The sequence below is a fragment of the Peromyscus leucopus genome, chromosome 3, assembly GCF_004664715.2.
Source record: "Peromyscus leucopus breed LL Stock chromosome 3, UCI_PerLeu_2.1, whole genome shotgun sequence".
Lineage (NCBI taxonomy): Eukaryota > Metazoa > Chordata > Mammalia > Rodentia > Cricetidae > Peromyscus > Peromyscus leucopus.
The window spans coordinates 25,099,083-25,118,153 of NC_051065.1; the positions used below are offsets into that span (position 1 = coordinate 25,099,083).

Below are 19,071 nucleotides of genomic sequence, written 5' to 3' on the forward strand. Positions count from 1 at the left end.
TGAGTCACTAATTTAAAACAAGACAACCAAGACCCCCAAATGATCAATAACTAGGATTCTATAACCTATGCTACTATGCAACTGTAAAGATAACATAATCCAAGAAAACACAAGAAAGAATTATTACCACACTTCCTGGGGAGGCAAGCTAAGTGAGTTGATCTATAATGCTTAGGAAGGCTTTAAAAAGTAAAACTAATCCAACTCATAGTGTTGTGTTTTAGAACAGGGCACACATAAATGCAGCAATCATATTTGCAACAAACATATTCATTCTTATGTTCTTTATTTAAAGTATATGAAATATGTCAGAATCATGGAAATTAGTGTGTGAAAGGCAATTTGATTAAGTCAGTAATCAGAGATTAAATATCGAGCAAGAAAATTTTCAAGGATTTAAATAAGTGTGTGTGAGAGTATGAAAGAGAGACAGTGAGAACATGAGAGAGAGAGCAAGTGTTTGTGTGTGTGAGAGAGAGGCAGAGAGACAGAGAGACATAGAGACATAGAGACAGAGAATGAGAACACATACGTAGTATGTGGGTACCAGCACAGGCCAGACACCTCAGAGCTGGCTACAGGTGGTTGTGAGCCACCCAACATGGGTGCTGGAAACCAAACACTGGTCCTATATAAGAGCAATAAGCACTCTTAATCACTGAGCCATTTCTCCAGCCCCAAATGAATTCTTAATTGACTGTATTAGCTACATATACTTTCAAGAACATGAGTACTTGGCCATGTACAAAGAATACAGGCTAAAGCTGCTCCAAGCACAGGAGACTTAGACCATTTCATAGATCATCAGTTTTCACCATTTGCTAAATAGATGTTGTCAGGGGCCTTCCTTCCAAGGCAAGCCACAACTGTGCTAAAAACTTACCTCCAGAGGCCCTTGATGATTCAATCGCACTTAACAAGCTTTATAAAGAGTCCCTTCAATAACTGCATTTAGTCTGCTATATTTTGTGTAGTTATATTGCAATGTTTCCTTTTAATTAACAATCATAACAATCTATCTCCTCCACAGGCCAATGACTTTGTCTTATATTCATTAGACAGCCCTCAAAAGCACGTTGTCTTCAAAGGTCCCCTTGAAGAATCTAGCAGATGTTTGCTGACAAAGTCATGAGGAACAGGAGGCTTCTATGGTTTAAAAGTGCTCTTCTCAAATCATGGGGCCAGGAAAAAACATCTTGGGTACACGTGCCTAAGGCCAATCACAGTAGATAGGCACACTATCACCCTGTGTGAGAACAAGACATGCAAACACTAATAGGAACTAAGGGTCTATTTTCCCCAGCTGCAGTTTTTCACACTTCATTTAAAAACAGAAGTGACAAGAATTACATAAGCAGGGATGCCTTGTGGTTCATGAAAACACTGAAAAAGAAGCAACCATCACAAATACCAGAATAAACTTCTTTTTTCTTCCAGTGAATTCAACAGAATTTAAAATTTCTATCTATGTGAGAGATGAAACCACACACAGAGGTACTTATCTGTATAAGTATGGCCCACTTATCTTTTTTATTTGTTCATTGAGAATTTCATAGAATATATTTTATCATATTCTTTCCCATCCTCCAGCTTCTCCCATCTCCTCCCTGCTTCCCTTCCAATAAACTTCATGTTCTTTCTAATAAGATAAAAAAAAAAATAACAAAAAAAGTCACTAAAAAGCTGGAGTCTAATTTGTGTTGACCAACGATTCCTGAGTATGTTGATATACCCAGTGTCACTCAACTGAAGAAACCTGACTTTCCCTCTCCCGGCAGCTGTCATTTGTGAATGGTGTGGCCTCTGTGCCCACTTCCCCTCCTTCATGTTGGGATTTCATCCGGCTTGAGGTTGTGCAGGTCCTGTGCACGCTGTCACAGTCTGAGTTCATATGTGATCTGCCCTGTTGTGTCTGGAAAATGCTGCTTCCTAAAACTGTCCACCACTGCTAGCTCTTACAGTCTGTCCCCCACCCACCCACTTCCACGTAGATCCCCGAGCCTTGAAGGGAAGAGTATGATGGAGACATCCCATTACCAACCCCTTCTACATAGATCCTCTGAGCCTTGAAGGGAAGAGTGTGATGGAGACATCCCATTACCAACCCCTTCTACATAGATCCCCGAGCGTTGAAGGGAAGAGTGTGATGGAGACATCCCATTACCACCCCCTTCTACATAGATCCCCGAGTCTTGAAGGGAAGAGTGTGATGGAGACATCCCATTACCACCCCCTTCTACATAGATCCCTGAGCCTTGAAGGGAAGAGTGTGACAGAGACATCCCATTACCACCCCCTTCTACGTAGATCCCTGAGTCTTGAAGGGAAGAGTGTGATGGAGACATCCCATTACCACCCCCTTCTACATAGATCCCTGAGCCTTGAAGGGAAGAGTGTGATGGAGACATCCCATTCAGGGCTGAGTACTCTGAGTTTCTTACTCTCTGAACATTGTCCAGTTGTGAGGCTCTGTGTTAACTGCCATCTACACTAGAAGGAGCTTCTCTGATGAGGGCTGAGCAATGCACTGTTCTATGGGTACAGCAATACCATTGGGAGTCATCTTACTGCTAGGTTAATTTAGCAGGATAATTGTAGTAGGTCTTCACTGGGTCCGTGAATTATTTAGCCTCACGAATGATAGCAGGTATATGTTCTATCTCATAGAGTTGGCCTGCTTATCCTTAAGGGAAGTTTGCTGATTGGTGGGTAGATCCTAACTTGGTTTGAAAAAAGAAAAAGTTAGATACTCCAACACTGCTGGGGGCTGCGAAGGGCAGAGTCTGGCCTCTGATTTTTGTTTGCAGCTATGTAACACCTAGAAAACTGTCTACTGAGACCTCAGCAATAGATGTGAAAGAGCACAACTTAATTCGGTTAAGGTTGGCATTCGTTTAAAGTTAATTCATTCAGGTTGAAAATTGTCCCTTTGAATCAGCCCTTTTCTGGTGATTGGCATGTTTCTACGTTCCCGGAGTGACCTTTTCTACTCGCTTACCCTACATTTATATGGAAGGCAGCTACAAGAAAAGATGGGCTTTCAAGGATGCAAACTTGACCCGTGTCAAATATGCCCCACACATGTAGCAGGGGCTAGGTCATGGTCTTCTGATGGTCATGAGGGGCAGTGCAAACTATGAGATGAGCACAATCTTGACAATATCATATATTTGTAGCTATTGATGTTTTGTTTTTTTGCATTGTCCACTACCTCCGTGGAAGACTAAGTATGTTCTCCTAATCAACAATTTCTCTTAAAATTACTCCCACTGAAAATCACCTTTAGTCATCTACAAGTTTATATATAAGGTATTACCTCCTCCAAAATATCTGAATTTTACAAATTATAAACAAAACTATTACTCGTTTAAAAGGAATTTCAGGTATAAAAAGATAGCTAGGCACAGAATTGTGGGGGAATATGAGAACCTTTAAGGCCACTGGAATAATAGCCATGATAGCCACGTTTGCCTGTCATTTTAACCTATCCACTCCCTTGATGTAGCCTGTGGCTTCTTTCCGCATCAGTTAGTGAGTGTTTGCATGTCCATGTGTCTGTGTAGCTTTGTAGATAAAGATGGTTCTGTGAACACATGGAACAAAGACATAGGCTGTGTTAACTGCGTGCAAATATGGTGACAAGTATGGACGTTATATTACTCACCGTTTTGTTTTACCAAAATAAAGCTCTTCATCACAGCATTGGCTAACATACATAACTCAGAACAACTTACAATAAGCCTGTTAAACCCTCTAGGTCTGTCTTCTGATTTGCTAAACAGCACAGCCGTTGTCCTTAGCAGTTCCTTTGACCTTTCCTGCCTCTAGTATGAAAATATGGGCCCCGGGTTATAACCGGTGAATAATTTTAAGTAGATCAAGTGCCAGGCAAATAAAGTTACTTCTTTGTGTTTCGTTTTATAAGCAATTCCACCTCAGCAATTTAGGATTCAGAAAGTATGAAGGTGGTACACACCATAAACATTTACCTTGGTATTTCAGGTCTCATATTTTCATTAACTCTGAGATCATAGAATCATTTCTCAGCGATAGCAGCATGAGCATTCTGGCTAAGGAATCAATCATGTAAAGTATGGTGCAGCAATTCACACTGTAGGATATTTGGCAGCCTTGGATCTGTTGAACAGTAGCTCTGCCCCTGATCAATGTCATTGCTGCAACCACAAATGCCCTTACTATGAACTATATCACTTTTAGACTATCTCAAAACCTATCCTAAATAACTGCTGCTGTCATATACTCATATAAACTTCAATTAGCCTGTTTTCATATATATGTCTGAGCAGCAGGAAGTCTGTCTTTGTTTTGTTTGGTTGTTGTTATCTTTCCCATGTACTAATTATATTTCAGGCCCAAACTTATACCTTGAGTATATAAACCATGTTTTCTGTTTCTTCAGTGTCCAAAAAGATAAAACTATGGAGAGGAAATACATGCTATGTTAATAATCACTCAATGATAAGTCTTTCCCTTTAACTAAAATTAGGACGTCTTAAAAATCATCCTCAGAAACTACATTAAAAGGACACACCCTCCAAGTTGAGGTCTTTTCTAGTCAATGAAAATGCTTTCAACAGCTGTTCCTACCCTCCAGAATTCAATGTTCATTAAGGTGATCGTGTTTTAAAATGTTATTTACATTTCCCCCCATTTTTGTATATATTAGTTAGAAAATAATGGGTTGCATTATCACATTTTCTTACACGTATTTACACACATTCCATTGCCCATCCTGCCCACACCCTTCCTGCTGACCCCTTTTCTATTTCCAAATAGTCTACTTTCATATCTTTTCTCCCTGAATCAAGGTTCTGTATATGAAGGGAAGAAATGTGATACTTGTAGTTCTAAGTCTGACTTATTTCACGTAATGTGATGATCTCTAGTTGTATCCATTTTCCTGCAAGTGACATGACTTCTTTCTTCTATGTAGCTAAAAAGTCCTCCATTTTATATATATATATATATATATATATATATATATATATATATATATATATCACATTGCCTTCATCCACTCATTGACTGATACTGCGCAGCAGGCTTCTTCATCTCTCACATACAATAATGCAATAATCATGGATGTGCCTGTATCTCTGTGCAATGCTACCTTGATTCCCAGAGGTATATGCCTAGGAATGATATAGCTGGATCACATGAAGTTCTGGTTTGAGTTTGAGGAATTCCTATACTGACTTCAATCATGGATGCACCAACCATAGATAATGACTTCTTTTCTCCTTCATCCTCACCAGGATTTGTTACCATTTGGTTTCTTTATGGTAATAAAACATGTACTTCTTTACTGACTTGTTTCTTTGGATCTGACAATTCCTTCATCAACTAGTGAGCAAAGCTGAATGGAGATGGACAAAGCTGGATCATGTCATATTGCCTCAGGGACTTGTAGTTCTGTTATAACCCTTCTGGGCTCCAATGTTTCCTATCAACAAGCTGGACAATTTGTTTTATTAATTCTAATGGGAATATGTATATATGCTTCCCACAGCTAAAGTTTTAGTATATGTAATCAGAATAATTCTAAGTAGCTTTCTTTACTATAATAATTATTATAGTACTGGGTTTATATAAGATATAGTTTTGTCTACAGGCTCATAAAGGTATATGCATCTACTTATAAAACTCTAGTATCTTCACTTTTGAATTATAATGATAAATTTAAAGTAAAGTTTAATGATGACTCATAGCAAGGTTAAAAGTAACATCTCTAATATTACTTAAGGCCTACATGGGGTCTTAATCATGCTATTATCTTTAGGGATTCACACTTCATCTAGGATACTCTATAATTCTCTTGGTGCTCACAGACCAGTAGGAATAGCCCTACAAGGATGTCAGGCCACCACCAGTACTACCACATTAGAATCTGAATTTTAACAAGATGTCCTCTGGATTGATGTTTGAGACACAATGTCCTAGACCATGTAATGTTATATTCTGCTGTTTTGGTCAAATACAGGAGAGAAGTCAATTCCTTAAGAAACAAATTTTGTTTCTGTTTCTTCATACCACAGGGGTATGAAGCATGTCACCAACTTGGAGTAAAACTTCCTCAAAGTTCCCACAAAATATGATGGCAATTTTAGATAGTTACTACTATTTTGAACACCGAAATAAAGTTTCCTAACAATATAGAGCCATTGTGTTTGTAAGTACTCTCTATAAGAAAACAAAAGCAATGAGATGAAGGTAAGAATGAATAAAACACACAGATTTATGCCTATAGGTTGATATACTTATATGTTTCTAGTAAAGGAACACTTATATGTTCTAGTAAAGGTTCCAACATTAACCATCTTGACTATATTTTTTAATGTCATTAACACTTTTCTCAAGAAAATTGAATCCAAAACTACGCTTTGCCTATTTACCTAGGTTTATTTGGTATCTTTGGAGGGGAAAAGTTTAGAAAGAAGTTACTCCTACATCTAGAAAATGACATTTTTAAGACATAGATGTGTACAAAGTACTGTGTACCTACCCTACAACAAGACCTGCCATCCACTGGGAGAGAGCCCACTGCTTGCATCATGGCAGAATGGAATGAAAGCACATGGGCTCTGATTCCTGTTCTGTGGAAGACTGAATGGAACACCCTTCAAACACTGGTCCCAGTAAAATTTTATCAAGCAATCCAAATGGTCAAAGAAGGTATATACAAATTCTCTGACTCCTGCTTGATACCCCCAATTGTAATCTGGTTAAAATACCACCATGTAAAAGAGAGTTAAGGACCTAGCATTCACGCCAGACAGCCATATGAGCACCCAGTGCTGGGAGGTAAAACAGCACAACTGATAACTATATTTTCTCTATGAACACACATCTGTAGTCAGAGGGACCAGAAAAGGAATATGTGTGAGGATAAGAATCTCCACACGGCAAGGAGTCTCTCTGCTCTGCTGTTCCACAAAGTGAAGGCTCTACCAACCTACAAAATCCCCACACCTCGACAAGTAGAATGGCCATTCTCACCGAAACCAAAACAGTAAGCCATACAATCCAGCTCTTAATGCATGGCTAATTAGTTTCTTCATCAAGACACTGTTTCCTTAAAGCTTTTTTTTTTAAAAAAAAAAAAAAAAAAAAAAAAACCCTATTCCTGCATAAAAGGACATTTTTCTCCTCTCTAAAGAATATACAGGTTTATATACAGCCTTTCTTTTTATTAAGCTCTGTCTTTGGTCCTGCCTGGGAAGGGGGAGTCACTGTATATTTTCAGAAAATCTCCCATTATGCATTAGTGAAGTAACCTGGCCAGGAAGACTAACATGAACCACAGCAATTTAAAAAACAAAGACCATGTGCCATTTCAGAAGTACCAAGAGCAAATAAAACAGGCTGAGTTTGAAATCAATGCTATATCATAACCAGGATGGCTTTGTGTCCATCCTGGAATGCCTACTGTTTGAATTTCACTCTTTAAAAGACATCATAAGAGACTCCAGAAGCCGTCATCTGTCAGAAAGGCTGTGCAAAGGTCAGGCCCAGGTGCCATTTGAATCCTGTTGTTTCACTTCTGAGCTTCACTGAATCGTCCCTGGCTTGTTTGTGCTGAACCAGGGTAGGTCTACCTTCACATGTAGACCTCTCAGGTACCGCTCTATTCTGTCCCTCATGCAAGATAAAGCATCCAGAAAGTACAATAACATTCATCAATGGAAACTGAAAAGAAAACGCCACTGGAGATAAGACTGATCCATTTGGACCTGAATTCTTTTCACCTGGTAACTATATGAATGACATGTAATAATAAAGATTATAAATGCTTTAAAAATTCTTCCCTGAAGAATAAAATGCCATACTGTCATCTTATTCTGAAACATATAGAAAATGAACACAATTGCTATCACCTCACCTGGATCAAACATCTTTTCTAATTTAAAAAAAAATGTAATGCATTATTAGTGCTTGGATAATAACTTAGCAATACGTCCAAGAGTGATGTTACATTGTTTAAAGTGTGATGTTTATCTTCCAATAAAATCCATCTACAATACAAATCCGAGCAAAGAATTCTGAGAAATATAGGACATCCCTGAATATAAGACAGACTTCTGAAGCTTGTACCATTTTCAGAGAATCACATGTGGGTCACTAACCACACAGAGCTCCTGAAGAGAAACACAGGGAACAATGAGCCTTTGGAAAAAAATGGAAGTGTCTTTCAATGCAGCCCTCACAATCGGTCCATCCACTGTGGAGAGCTAAAATTTCAGCAATAATAATCTGATAGTGATCCTTTATAATAAAGCCCCCTGACTTCATGAAGATCTGCTCTGTATACATTTCCCACAACAGAGAAGGGTCAACAGTGACTCCTGGCTAAGCTGGCCAAGGTGAACAGAGCAGAGCAGCGGGATGTAAATCTCCTGCTGTTTGTCTGCTGCCTGAAACAAACCAACTGCTTCCAGAAGCACCTCACTGCCAATGTTGTTAGCAAGGTGCCATTTGGGTGAGGAACTGGCTGCTGGTTGAAATGAGTTGTCAACTGGACAGAGAGAATGTCTTTGGAACACAACCCTCCCAAAGTCTGGCAGATAATAAGCAGAAAAAAAATGGAACAACCTATCATAACCTCCTTTCATCTTCCTCAATCCTGTAAAATTAAGAGTTGCTCATCTATGCCCTCTAATGACGCAACCTGGAGAAGGATCTGGGACCAGCTAAAAATGTAGTTGTTAGAAAACAGAGATGGAAACTGAGGGTTTCTGGATAAGGTGACAATGGTAAGGATGATGGCTAGCTATTATGTAACTCTTCTGTAACCGTTACTATGAAAACTACCTTTAACATAATTTCTCAATCTCTACAAGAGTCCCAAGAGGGGGCATCATTATCTCAGTTTCATAAGTAATTAAACTGAAACACACATGAACTAAGCAACCTGTCCAAGGCCATGCAGAGAGTAAACACAGGAGTGGAGATTGGTTGCAGGACCAAACTACAGTGCAGAAGCCCTTGACCACTGAGCACATGTCCCTGGAGACCTACATCCTACATAAACAAAGGACAGGCCTCACCTGCAACACTGCCCGTCCATTTTTTCCCTCCTCTCTCCTGGCTCAAAAGAAAAAGCATATTCAAAGCAACACAGAGTAACTGGGATGTGGTTTTCTGGCCTGCCCTTCCTTCCTCTCTTCCAGCTCACTACCCAAGTAAACATTCATTTAATTAATCTAATTCTGACTCTGCCTCATATAAAAAGCCAGGCTATAACAGAAAGGAAAAAAAAAAAAAAGAAGAGAATAATGCATTAAGAATCATTAAGGACAGGATGCCATGTGTGGTTACATGCATCTGTAATCCCAGCACTTGGGGAGCAGAGGCGGGAGGCCTCAGCTATATATTGAAAAGGTGAGCTTGACAACATGAGATCCTACCCAAAGAAAACAAGAGGAGTTAGACAAAGGCTACTAGAAAGATGGGGTGACTCGGGTGATAAACATTGCTATGGTCAATCTTGCTCCTCTGGAGATGTTTGGGTGCCTTGAGCAGGGAGTTAGTTACAGATGCAGATATAAAATTTCTAGGGATCCAGTACAGAAATTGTCAAGTCTGTTGATGGCAAACAGATAGATGGCTCTGGGTAGGTCCATAACATGATCTTTTAAAAAGGAATCGACTACTGGAAAACTAACTTGGATTTAAAGGAAGCAAGAAAGAAAAACTTTAATGATGAAGGTAAGCTTGCCTATCTAATGAAAACTGTTTACTGTTGTATCAAGTATATACCCCCCCCCCCTCTATTCTTCATGACTAATGCAGAGGTTGTCTAGGGGGTTCTGGTTGACTGTCCACCAGAAACAGGATCGGAGGTGGAAGGTAGCTCACAGAGTACACAGGAAACCTGGGTGATGTTTTGTTAATAGAATGAGCAATGCATGGGAAGCACAGTAGGTGAAATCTTAATGTTAATGATGACAAAAGTCACAACCCAGCTTCACAATAAATATTCCAGCTGAACATCACTCCCTTATCTGCAAAGAATAGACAAGAAAATCTTAGCAGTCCAGGTACTGTGCTCAATCACCAGCACATGTAAATAACCCCAGCATCAGTGGGTGGCTCCCTGGGTGCGTTTCTAGTCCCCATGGGCTAATTTTTTAGAAGCTCTAAGTTATCTACTACAGTGTCCATATGGGAACTTGATTTAGTGACCCCTATACTCAGGAGGAAAACTGATATCTTTTCCATATTAAAATCAAAGCATACCCTCCACAGAATGAAATTCCAATGTATGATACTATATCAGTGAACTGTGAAAGCATGCTAAGTGAAATAAGCCAAATACTATGTCGTTCACCTTGACAAGAAACACAGTACCTAGCAAAGGCCAACTCATAGGCACAGAAAATAGAATCAAGGTTATCAAGGGTCGGGGGAAGGAAGAATGTTAACTATTATTTATCTGCTTGGGATGGTGGGAAGTTCTGGGAGAAGATAGGGGTAATTACTACAAATTACTGAATATACTTAATAATGCCACTGTAATGTAAATCTAAAAAAGGTAAAACTAGTGAGTTCTGTGTAATGTGCATTTTAAATACAGTTTTAAAAATCAAAACAGACAGTATCTCTTTCACAATTGCCAACAAAAATTTCCCACAGAATTTCCCTTAAAAACAGATTTTAGAATGACATTCCAAGTTTCAGGAGGACTGGAAGCAGATTAACCTGTTTTGTTCACAGTCACGGAGTAGACTGTGCTCAAATGTTTGCAGGTGAATGGCTGCAAGAAAGAGGCTCTCCTCAGCAGTCATCACACTCTTTGCAAAGTTCCAAAGTGACTTTCTGAGAGAGAACACAATGATGTAGATTGCAGGGGGAAATGGAAATGTTGCTACCCAGAAGCCCCTTCCATCTCCTCTCTACTTCCTGCAAGCGTGTCTCCCAATGTCTTATACACAGTCTAGAGATAATGTTTGCACGGTGAGGGCAGAAGGGGATGGTAAAATCATGTCGAATTACTGCTCTACTAGTCCCCTTTTTAAAATTACTCTTTTCAGATGTACCATTCCTTCTGTCACAGGATGAAAAAATAAACCTCACAGCTTACACAAAGTGAAGGTAAAAATATAAATAACTAGAACACATCACTCTCAGAAAAAGACACAGCAAATAGTGCATCATCTCAATAGAATTAGATAAAAAAAAAAATAACCGTTCATGTTTCCATTTACTTTTGGAAAATCATAAGTGATCAAAACATAAGAAAATTCCAACTCTCCTTTGAACAAAATCCAAATATTTATTCCTAGAAATCAAAGTCCAGTTTTACACTTAAAATTTAGTAAGTACTGAGGCTCCTCCTCCAATAAATCACTTATTACGAATCCTAGATTCCATCAATGTTTTTCTCAATAAGCTGATAAAATAACGAAGTATTCTTTCTTAGATTTTTTTTTTAATCACAAAATTATATAAATCTAGTTTCTGGCCAAGATGCAAGTTACTGATCGTTTGATCAACAGATATTCACTGACTACAACATTGACATTTCAAGAGAAATCCTATGTTCAAGCATACAGAGTAAAAATATTTTAAAGCAAAATATCAAATGCCGACATCCTTAATATTCAGCACCTACATAAAAGGTGGACCCAGACAAATTTACATTCATCTAATGCATTAGTCTCAATGTAAACAATATGAAAATATATCCTTCAACTTCAAACCCCCTCAGTACTTAATACTATGCCCCAATTAATAAAACAAATAGAAATTCATTCTCTGTCAAGGTGTAGATTCCAACCTTGCTCTTCATCTTCTTCATGAGCAGGCAAGCCTCATTTTGGAGTAGCCTGTCTACTACCACAGCCTTTCAAGCATGCAGGGGTTCTCCATCAGCATCTACAATGCTAACAACCCACTGGTAGAGCTAGCACTTGAGGCAGAACTGCATGGAGAATTATCACTTCTATGCAGAAAAGCAGAGCCACTATAGATATAATGTGCTAAATGGCAGCTCCCTGACCTCCACTCAGCAACATACACTTAAACCAGGTGTGTTCAGGGCTCAAGGGGGGGAGGGATGAGATGGGCAGAGAAACAGCCCCCCGGTCTCTAATACAGTAGGTATATCAATTCCACTCAGATCCAATCCAGCTAAATTCGCAGACATCAGTTTACCCAGAGGAAAAGTGGTCTCCGTCCTTCAGTTGCTTGACTCAGAGGGCATTCAGCCGAGCATAACCAGGCAAACAATCTGCAAGATCTCTTTAAGCAATAAAAAAGACTAGTTTCCAAAGAAATCAGACTCGGCTCTGGCAAAGAAGCAGTCACAGAACATTTTCTTCATCTCATCTCTGCTACTGGTGTTTACAAACTACAGGCAATAGCCTCAGGAGCCTCCGGAGACTCCCTGAGTAACCCCATCAGATCCTTAATTTAAACACCCCTTTATCAATCTCTGATGGGTTTGGCAGTTAAATAGAAGGGGGTGAGTAAAATGACATGCATAAAATGAATCCTTTTCAAGTTGTAAATGAGTGAGTCAGGATTCAGACTTGCCGAGATGCTCCCAATAAAAGCCCTTGCTCTAATTCCAGGCATGCTCTGTCTTACCGTTCTGCTGCTGTCTCGCTCAAGCTGGATTCACCTGGAACTCTTTAACATATCTCTAGCAATGTGTCTGCACCAGGCCAGCCTCACACAGCAACTGAATTCACATCTTTCTGCACTAGCAAGCTGAAATGGTACGGCCGTACTACAACCAAGAAAGGGGGAAGCATAAGCAGGGGGGAAGAAAATCCAGAAATCACTCAGAGAAGCTGATCTCAGAGGAGCAGGACCAAAAAATGCTATCAGAAGAGCACAAAGGACATGCTAATGTTCAGTAGCAAAAGCTTTAGCAGTTCATTTTTTTCCCCTAAAATAATCTATTTTTTTTTTCCTCCAAACACGATGGACTTGCCTGTGGAGTTCCCAGGAAGGCAGAGGAACCGCGCTCTGCAGCAGCATTGCAGCCAAAGTAACCATGCATACGCTGTCCAGGCAATTCACAGCACACTGTCTCTCCAGAAAGATATTGATTTGCAATGCAGGGCTGCTCAAAAGCATAGAGAATGGAAGCCAAACAGCTAATGGTGATGGCACATGAGAAAAACATTTAATCAAGGGATGCACCTTATCATGCACAATTCTGCTTTTTAAAAGCACTAGAGAAAGCCAGTAAGTGTCCTGAGTGACAATCCCATTAAATAATAATCTGAGGTCCTATAAATGGCTAAGTTTAGGCTACCATCATTAATGTTGCAAATGCTTAGAAAATGGCTTAATGTGTCTATATGCATACATTTCTCCTATGTAAATGAGACATAATGAGGACTCTAAAATTACCATGCCTCAAATACATGAGGAAAAAAAAAAAAAACCTCACAGGTGTAGCATTTACTGAACCAAAGTGATAGAATGCATAGTTATGAGCCTGAAGAATTACTGTGGTCTTAGGACTCACGACACCCTTAAAAATAAAATACCAACACAAACCAGAGCACAAAATCTTTAAGTCAATTGTGCCAAGTCATGCCAGAAGGTGCTGGGTGGCAAAGGAGTACTAAACTACTACTCTCTTAGCGCCCCCTACAGGAGAGAGGCTGATCTATCCCCCGTATTTAGGATTTCCTATGCCTAAAAACAGAACCACTAAGGTTCATAAATTAGAGTAAGGCACGACAAAATTGGCAAATAATTTACAAAAGAAATTTAAAAGTGGCATGGTAATCTCACCTCATAAATGTTCAATTGTATGATGAATTTAGTTATGAGAGGTGGTAACTACTATGTTAATGGCGAGTGGGTCATACTCCCGAAGCTGTGGGCTTGAGTCTATAAGGCTGAGGAAGAACAATTTGCCCATCCCATCCCAACTAATCCCAACGAAACCCCTCGCCTTTCTGCTAGTTCATCCTCATCACTCTGAAGACACCTCAGACATAATGACCTTGATTTTTTTCTGCAACACAAAAGAAAAGTCCCTGCAAAATCCTACCCAAAACAAACAAACGTTTTAAAATAAAAAACATTGTGTACTCCTTTCTTTATCAAGCTAAGAAATAAGTTATACACTTTCAGAGGTGGGGTGTGTTTAAGTGCATGCATATGTATGTGTATTTGCAAGTCAGAAGTCAAGTTCAGATGTCACTCTTCAGAAGCCACCCACCTGATTTTCTGAGACAGTTTCTCACAGACCTGGAACTCACAAATAATCTACCTTGCTTCCCCAGTACTGGGGTTATAAGAACGGACCACCATGCCTGGCGTTTTACATGGGTTCTGGGACTGGATTCAGGCCCCCATGCTTGCACTGCAAACATCTGAGAACAGAGCTGCCCCCGCCCCCGCTCCAGGTTGTCTCCTCCTACCCACAAACGCTCCCCTTTGCAAAGCCAACATGGCTTCATGTTTGAATCACTTAGGACTGAATCATATGCCGTCTCATAAAGCACTCTTCTATTATGGTATTGTCCCTGTGTTAAAGCCCTCGAGTACAAACCATGCCAATCACCGGCTTTTTTCATTCCCTGTAACACAAAGCTGGGCATCGAAAAAACACTGATTAAATTCTTAAAATAACTAATCAATTACCCAACTCCATATTTGGGGCCTAAAATTATGTTAGGCAAACTCCCTTCCCATCATTCAATGCTCCCTGAAATAATCCATGTTTCAAGTCAGCTTGGTCACTTGACCATAATATCCCTGTGCTTTATTTTTCCTGAAACTGTGTGGGAAATAAATTCTTGTTTACAAAGGTATTCTGTATAAAAATCAAAGGGTTAATTTAAAAAAAAAAACCCTCTCCTCTCCTCTTCCAGTTAGTTATTCCACAAGTGTGTGTTTATATTGCATTCTTCTCTACATCCAAGGAACCAAGTGAGTGATTGGGAATAAAGCTCCTACTATGCACAAGGACCTGAGTACGTGCTAACACTGTAAACAGACATTTAAACACAGGCATGCAAGACGTGAGATTATCTATGAGTATCAAATGTCTATGTTTGTGAAAAATCAAATTTGCAAGTAGATCAGAATAGATCAAACTCAAAAACAAACTGCAGATAATGATTTCAAACACTTAATAAAACCTATCATAAGACAAAGCTAAAGAAATAAAAACAAGTTATTATAATGCAATTAAATAAGTATAGTGGTGTTGTATTAAGACAGGGTCCCACTATGTGGCCCAGGATGGCCTTCAGTGGTCTATGACGATGAGGCTCTCCTCAAACATTTAATCCTCACACCCCAGTCTCCTGAGTGCTAGACACAAGCATCCTCGAAGATGCAAGTTTTTGAGCGCATGTTGAGGTACAAATAACCTCCCTTCAGTAGCTCAGAAGAGACTCCACAGAGGAAGCAACATAAATCGGAGGCCCAGGACGGGGAGGGCATGTGAGGGGCAGCGTGAAGCCTCAGCTGGAAGCTGGCTGAGGGGATAGCCACGCACAGCGGTAGTAACTGTGCAGGCTGAAGGCTAGAAGGGTCAATGCCAGAACACAAAGGGTCTTGTAAAGCATACCAAGAGTTAGCCATTTTACCCCACATGAAGTTGTCATGGAATCTGAAAGGGAGGCCCTATGGGACTGTAAGGCAGAAAGTGGGAAGGATGGGGTTTTCATTTTTCAACATGGACATGCTATAGAAACCGGACCTGGGCAGGAGGAAAGGGGAAAGACGTTCAGGAAGCAAGGACAATGTCTAGACAAGACTTGAAGAAGGCAATGGAACTAGGGACGGGGAGATAAAGAAGTGTGTCATTACCTGTTGAGTGAGTGAACACGAGGCCTCATAAAAAAAGGAAACCCCAGGGCAGCTCTGAACTTCTGGTATGACAAGGAGAAAGTGGGGTCATAAACAACAACAGACAGACAGAGAGGGAAGGCAGCTGGAGCGGAGGAAGCTGTGCTCTGGCTTATGCACATGAACATGCTCAACAGCGTGCTGCCTTTCACACACCTTGAGTCAGAGTTTCCTAATATCCGGGCTCAACCAAGACACTAGTCCACCCAACTTCTTGAGGGTATTTTCTCAGTGAGGAGGGAGAGAGGGAAAAAGCTGGACAAAGAAGGAGAAATAAAGAAATATTCAGCCACAGATAAAATGCTTGTACCCACTCTCAGTCCACCTGAAACTAGAAGATAAGCCATTTGTTGCCTGAGGCAGGCAGGTAGGCAGGCAGCCACTGAGTGGGCCGGCAGAGCAAGGGCTCCAGGCAGGGCTGGTCCCCACTGACTGCAGAACTGAGGGGTACTTGCAGAGCCTGGTGAGTTCTGTTCAGTCGGGTGGGCCACTTTCCACTTCCTCGGTGCTTACACCTGCGGCAGCCACATTGCTCTTTGCTCTTCTCTCTGTCTACCGTGGTCTTGCCCAGTCAATCACCGGGTCATTCAGCTGGCCCGGTTCTACACACCTGGACCTTAGCAACCTCCTAAGCATAAGTCTGGCCCTTCCCTCCTCACCACACTTCACTGGTTCTATAAACTAATTTCTTTCATTCCTTTGTTTATCTTCACACCCAACCACACTATAAACCCCTCAGGAGCAGAGGCTTCTCTGCATTAGTCCTGGGTCTCCCCACCACCTCCATAAATAGGGGCTGGTGACAGGAGTTCAAACAAAGTCTGTGGGTCGGGGTAGAGTGGAAATGAACATGGGAAAAGAAAAACACGGTGTCAACAAATACAACTGTATGGCTGGTCATAAAACAGCAGTAAAGACAGGGGTTGGGGCAAGACATCAGGAAATTAATCAGTTTCCATGCAATGAAGAACGTCTTTATGAGGAACAGCGACATGTATCTGAAACTGTGATAGAATGTTAATTTCAGATGTGTTACATTTGTTTATGCTGTGAAACATTTATTTAATGATGCAAAGATGTGTTGCATTCTTTTATGTTGCATTTGTTTAGCTCTGTAAAACTGTGTTACTTTGCCTGTCTAAAACATCTGACTGGTCTAATAAAGAACTGAATGGCCAATAGCGAGGCAGGAGAAAGGATAGGCAGAGCTAGCTGGCAGAGAGAATAAATAGAAGGAGAAATCTGGGAGGAAAGGAAGAAAGAACAAGAGAACAAGGAGAGAAAAATGTTAGGGGTTGGCCACCCAGCCACACAGCCAGCCAAGGAGTAAGAGTGAAAGTAGGATATACAGACATAAGAAAAGGAAAGAGCACAGAGGCAAAAGGGAGATGGGATAATTTTTAAAAAGCTGGCAAGAAACAAGCCAAGCTAAGGCCAGGCATTTATACTTAAGAAAAAGCCTCTGTGTCTGATTTATTTGAGAGCTAGGTGGCAGGCCCCGCAAAGGAGTGAAAACAGCAACCTTTTGATTTTCCAACGTGAGCCTGTAGAAAACTGAACAATATGAAACATCAATAGGGCACAGTAGAGGCTACAAAATGTTTGAGATTCAAAGAAAAAAGGCAGTAAATCTTGCAAACAGACATCTCATTGGATTTGAGGAAAAATGGGAAATGAGATTGACTTTTTAAAAAGGCTAGAATCTGGCATCTATGTAAATTCATTTCTGAAAGGAAACCAAAGTTAATCCCCTGAAATACTTACCCTTACATAGATTGCTTTTTCCAATTCTGAAATGTATCTTGTGCTCCTTCATTTTAAAAACTAGATTATAAGCACAATCTTCCTATTACTTCAGCTGGTGATGGGATGCAGTTGAACATTAGTGAAGTGCATTCAGCTTTACAGTGTGCATGTAGGGACAGGTGAATCCCACTCTCAATAATCTGATGTCTATGTGCTTCCCTGCTTCACTCAAGACTCCTTCTTTCTGGTCCACCAGACTTTCCTGCAGGCTCCTTCTAACATCTCCACTCCCTGTCTCAGGGCAGCCACATTTGCATTGGGAAAATATCATGGCTAGAGGGTAGGTATGACTCTTCAAGGCAGAGCTGGGAACAGAGATGACAGTGTATAGTCTTTATCCTACCAGCTCTGTGGTGGTTCCTGTCTAACCTGACATCCTGGTTACATGTCACATGACCTGGAGCTACCCCAGACACTGCAGAGGATGAACATGAAAATGAAACAAGAAAGCAGCAAAGCAATGGAAGATAGGAATGCAAGAATGCATTAAAAAAATAAAGGAAAAGAAAACATCAACTAAGAAAACTGTTTAAAGATTAGGTGAGGGTACCAGAAAAGGTTATGTAATGCATTATAACTTTGCCCATTTTATAAATTAATTTCATTAAAGCTATGAGAGAAACTTTAGTGTTATTTTGAAAAGTGATAGAAGATGGGGATTCATCAAAATAAGATGGTTATCAACTGATTACAATTCCATATAACCCTAGCAATTATTACGATTAAGCATTTACAATGAAATACTCATTATATTGACTGATTTGTAAATGTTGGTGTTATATTACCAAACATAAACATAACCTTTTAGTAAATCTGAAAATTTTACAACACAATTCTCCTATGTCAGTGACACTCAGTATCCACAATTCCTATATTTGGATTAAAAAACAAACAAACAAACAAACAAACAACTTCCTCAAAACCCTGCAACTCCGAAGGAGCTATGACTGTTTAAAAGCCATTGCATAGGTGTTCTCAAACAACCCTGTGTCACTGGTACCATTTCATGGGCACATCAGGATTGTTCACTCTCTCGTCTTTGAGTGTTTTCTGGACTCCAGAGGGAAACAAGTGTGGCTAGTTTTATCAATGAACACCCCTCATTCTATCATGGCATGAAAAATTTGTTCTTGAAAAACTTTATCAGTCTTTTAAGTTGCAACTTACAGAAGGGAGACGGAAGGGAAAGGAGACGGAGGGCACTCTCAGAATTTATGCACTGCAAGCCGGAAAGAAAACAAAACAATTCTAACAAACACACTCACAGTGTCCCTAACTTCTTTTTTCTTTTTCTTTTTTAAATTATCAACTATGTAACTTTTTAACTGATGATTTATGTAGTATGTAGGTATATAGTACAAAGTGATGCTAGGATTTATGAACAATTTGTAAAAAGCATTCAATCAAGCTAAGTAACAC

The 19,071-nt window shown here is 40.0% G+C and overlaps 1 protein-coding gene across 5 annotated transcripts in view; it reads right to left on the reverse strand.

Moving 5' to 3' along the window:
* The window catches only part of Cdk14 (cyclin dependent kinase 14), a 484,970-nt gene that overhangs the window by 351,446 nt on the left and 114,453 nt on the right, over positions 1-19,071 (reverse strand). The window contains exon 1 of one of the 5 annotated variants that reach the window (XM_028862546.2): positions 12,959-13,080. The exons of 1 other annotated variant lie outside the window; for it this stretch is intronic. In XM_028862546.2, the coding sequence (XP_028718379.1) occupies positions 12,959-13,027 (69 nt within the window). In that variant the 5' untranslated portion in view covers positions 13,028-13,080. Of the gene's footprint in view, positions 1-11,797; positions 11,949-12,174; positions 12,587-12,609; positions 12,871-12,958; positions 13,081-19,071 lie in introns of those variants that run through there. 3 more of the 5 variants (XM_028862561.2, XM_028862570.2, XM_028862565.2) reach the window with 3 other exon arrangements.